General features: G+C 29.9%; 1 protein-coding gene across 1 annotated transcript; it reads right to left on the reverse strand.

The window, feature by feature from the left end:
• Nucleotides 1–252: 252 nt before the first annotated feature.
• On the reverse strand, nt 253–1,421 carry LOC139996465 (uncharacterized protein C18orf63-like). Its single transcript, XM_072020837.2, has 5 exons — nt 1,171–1,421; nt 933–1,068; nt 683–857; nt 440–602; nt 253–355 (listed from the first exon to the last, which is right to left on the reverse strand). Exons 1-5 carry the CDS (start codon nt 1,332–1,334, stop codon nt 253–255), a joined length of 741 nt encoding a protein of 246 aa, XP_071876938.1. The 5' UTR covers nt 1,335–1,421.
• Between the last annotated feature and the right edge of the window lie 2,609 nt (nt 1,422–4,030).

Genomic DNA, 4,030 nt, shown 5'->3' on the forward strand with positions numbered 1-4,030 from the left:
ATATCAGATAAAAAGTGTGTAATTGTAGATTCTTTTTCTCTATTTGGAATAATTTCTAATGGACTACTTGCTAGACACATTTGAGGATATGTAAAAGCTTTAGATTTGGAAATTGAAAATTTAATTTCATAAAATAAAATTCCATCTTTATTCTTTGGTAAATAATATCCATACTAAAACGTTATACATATTTATATACAAAAATTATATTTGAAGGGAAATTGCAAGACGAATAAACATAGATATTGTCGTTTATACCATATTTTTCCAGTGTCTACGTAATTGGTCATAATCTTTGAAAGCACATTTTGCTGGAAGTTCTTTAGATACAGATAATACTTTGCCTTTTTTTGTACTACAAAAATTAGAAAATTTTATTTTAAACCAAATATACATATATATTCCATATATATTCCACTAAATGAAATAAATTAGTTACCTTGGTAACACATGTACAAATGGAAGATTATAACGAGATAAATCAACGTATCCTTTAGGGTCTGCTAAAAAATGTGATAATATAGATGGTGAAAGATAGTCTTCAAGTTTTATATATGGAATTTTAAGTATTTCTGCATGAAGTTGCAAACACATTTTCCTTTCTAGAAACTTTTTAATGTTAACATATTTCATATGATTTTAATATCAGTTATACAAAGAACAAAATTAGATTTTCCATTACCCCCTATAAGTATATCTAATTTTAATGCTCTAGTTCCTTCTATAAAGTTATAAAAATGTTTTCCTTGAACAAAATAATCATCAACTTTATTCCACAAAGGAGCTATCTTAGTTTGTATCGTATACCTAAGACAACTTTTATAAACTTCTGTAGTAACTGATCTTAATCCTCGATACTGACAGAAATAAAAACCAGTTTATCATTGAAATAATATATTTAGAGTCAATAAAGATTTGTATCGTGAATATACCACTAGTTTAAAATTTCTCAAAATTTTGTCCAATCTACCAGTTTCAGAAAATTGTTTATGCGTTATAACAAATATATATCTTTCTGTACCCATTACTGGCGAAGCAATAACGTCAGATATTAAATGAATAAGTAATCTAAAATTTTATTGTTAGTAAAATATAAAGATCATTAAGATCATTATGATAGTATTATGGAATAGAAAGTTTTTGAAAGGGCAGAATTTGCCCTTGACTTACCGGCATTTCATTGTTTGCCAATAAAAATGTGATTTTGCCGATGGATCATGAACTTCAAGAAAATCAGTTTCGCAAATTGCACAACATAGGTTACTCATTTCCGGAAATAAAGCGTACAGAACCGACTGTTCTTTTTTTTTATTCATAAGATTACAAGCATCCATTATATATAATTGCTTGCTATTCTTAATTATTTTATGTTCTTGTAGATCCAATTTATACTAACAATTTTTCAAAAACGTATTTTCGAATGAATAGCCAACATTTAAAATTCTAAAAGTTGTAGTAATATTTTAAATATGATTTTTATGAAGAAGCTTTATTCTCAATTATGTTAAAATTAAACTTGTATGTGAGACATCTAAACTTTTCATATTTAAAAGAAATTTAAAATCTTGTTAAGTAAAAAGACGACTCTTTTTCTATTACCAACATATTATCTTATTTAGCGGTTACTGAGGAGTTTATATTATATATATTGGTACGGATCACTGAACCGCTTTGTTCAATAAAGTGCGCGAAAAATTCAAGATAACTACATATTAAGATGTAAGCATAGCTTTTTTAATAGAGACTTGCTTGAAATTCTCCCTTAGAAAACAAAATATTTTTTAATAACCTTGCATGACTGAATGAAAACCTTTTAATTTATTGTGACTTTTAACGACGAAACTTAAAGTTTTCCAATAGCGTATTTCCTGTACTTTGAATTCTTATTCACTCCTTGCTATAGTACAGGCATCGAATTTTTGACCAATATATAGATGTATTTGGCATTTCAGATATGTGAACGTGATTTCAAATTTCGATTTTAAATTACTTTATTTTGAATTATATTGATATCGCTAAATATAAGGCCAGATTCATATGTAACACAACGGTTCAGTAATGTTCAATTATGTTGTATGTTCGTAACTTCAAGCCATTTGAAGTAAACGCCGCGTAATTCAAATTTCAACACTATGCATAGCGTATTCTATAACGAATAAATTAATTACTATGTACTTACATAAATAGTTTTAAGGCGGGGAATCTACTGGTTTAAAAGTTATGACTATGTAAAACTGAGCATACTTTGGCTAATTTACGACCATTTTTACACATTACTTTGACGTCATATTGCTTCTATCCATCATTCAGTTGGTCCGTACAGATGACCAATGTACTGAAATTTGTGGGAAATTACATAGTTTATACAAGTTCGCAAGTATTTACTAACATAACAGCCGGTCTCATGATACTGCTCTCATCTACTGAACTATAAACTATTTACTGAATTATAAATAGAAATCGATATAGCGAACAAATAAGTTGTAAAACACCTTGAAAATGCTCAGTTTTACAATCATAAACTTCTAACTAACAAGTTCCTTGCATTAAAACTTCGAAGTTTTATTAATATAAAAATTAGAATTGTCTTTTAATTGGCATTATTTAACGAATAGAAAACAGGATAACTAAGTATAATAAAAGAAAATGTAAGCTATGATGTTTAATTAAGTAACACTTAAAATACGAAAGAAAGTAAAAAATATACAGAAAAAATGTATTTGATTAGTTTAATATTATGTTTCTATTTACTAATTACTGTAGAAATAGTACTAAAAGTAAAATATTTTATCATTTCCTGATATATACATTTAATTTGACGGTACATACTAGCACACATTTTAATGTGTGTACGTCATTTTTAAAAAATTATAAAGCATATACATATAAGAGATAGGAATCAACTAATTTATATATGTACATAATTATATATATATATATGTGTGTGTGTGTGTGTGTTCATGTATTAAGCAAAAGTTACACGAACTACAGCTTTAATTTCTTTCCGACAAATTATACATTGATCGAAATTTGGTGAACAGTAATGGCAAGTTGCCAGATGTCCACAAGGTAGAAATGTAATAGTCGCTTCTCGTTCCGTGCAAACTTTACACAACCGAGTATCCTTCAACTTTTGATTTTTTCGCTCCAGAGCAGCTAAAATAATAAACAGTATACTGTTTAAATATAATATATAATAAAATTTATTATACGTATACGAATTTCATACAAATTAAAGAATGTATGATCTATCTGTGTTTTTATTTTTATTACTTACCAATTTCCTCAACGAGAGTCATCTCGTTTGTTTCTATTTTCTTATCGGATCCCTCATGATCCTCAACGGTACTTTCTATTGGTTTCTTAACTCCTTTTAGTCTCAAACGGCTACGTTCATATGCCGTCGGGTTTCGTACAGATATTGAAAATCGATGGTCATTAAAATCAAATGACTCTTGATGTTGTTGCTCTTGATAAGGCCAAGATCTATTTCTATTATTTCGTTTTGTCCGTAGAAATTTATCAGGATCTACTCCGATTGGTACATTATTACAATGTTCATTGCGAACAAATTTGCACTCTGGAGAATACATCTGATGAATTTGCATGGGAGTATGACCCTCTGACCAGTGACTTATCACCAATTGACATTCAAAACAACGGACTATATCCGTTTCTCCCGTATAGTACAGTCCTGCAGCTGCAAGACTGACAGGGTCAATGAAAGATACAGGCCAGTTTAGAAAACTCGCACGTCTTGCTGCTTCAAAACGAAAATCATCATAATTTTCTTGAATGCCACGCGACGTGGATGGAACCGGCGGAATTGGATGATCCGGCGGCATTTGTATTGGGAATGTTGGTGGCATTGACGACGTCGACGGCATCGGTGATGTTAAATCATCCACCCTGGCTGAAGATGCAGAGGATGTTAAATCAACCACAATTACTTGACATTCGGCTAAATCATCCGCCGAATTTGAATCAACCGACGAAGTTGAACCAACCGACGAAGTTGGATCAACCGATG

Source organism: Bombus fervidus, chromosome 18 (genome assembly GCF_041682495.2).
Source record: "Bombus fervidus isolate BK054 chromosome 18, iyBomFerv1, whole genome shotgun sequence".
Lineage (NCBI taxonomy): Eukaryota > Metazoa > Arthropoda > Insecta > Hymenoptera > Apidae > Bombus > Bombus fervidus.

Bases quoted from the DNA above. Each gene is read 5' to 3' on its own strand.
- LOC139996465 (XM_072020837.2), bottom strand. From the start codon at position 1,334: ATGGATGCTTGTAATCTTATGAATAAAAAAAAAGAACAGTCGGTTCTG. The intron at 1,069-1,170 runs GTAAGTCAAGGG...ATAAAATTTTAG, and splicing joins TGGCAAACAATGAAATGCCG to ATTACTTATTCATTTAATAT. The intron at 356-439 runs GTAACTAATTTA...TAATTTTTGTAG, and splicing joins TTTGTACATGTGTTACCAAG to TACAAAAAAAGGCAAAGTAT.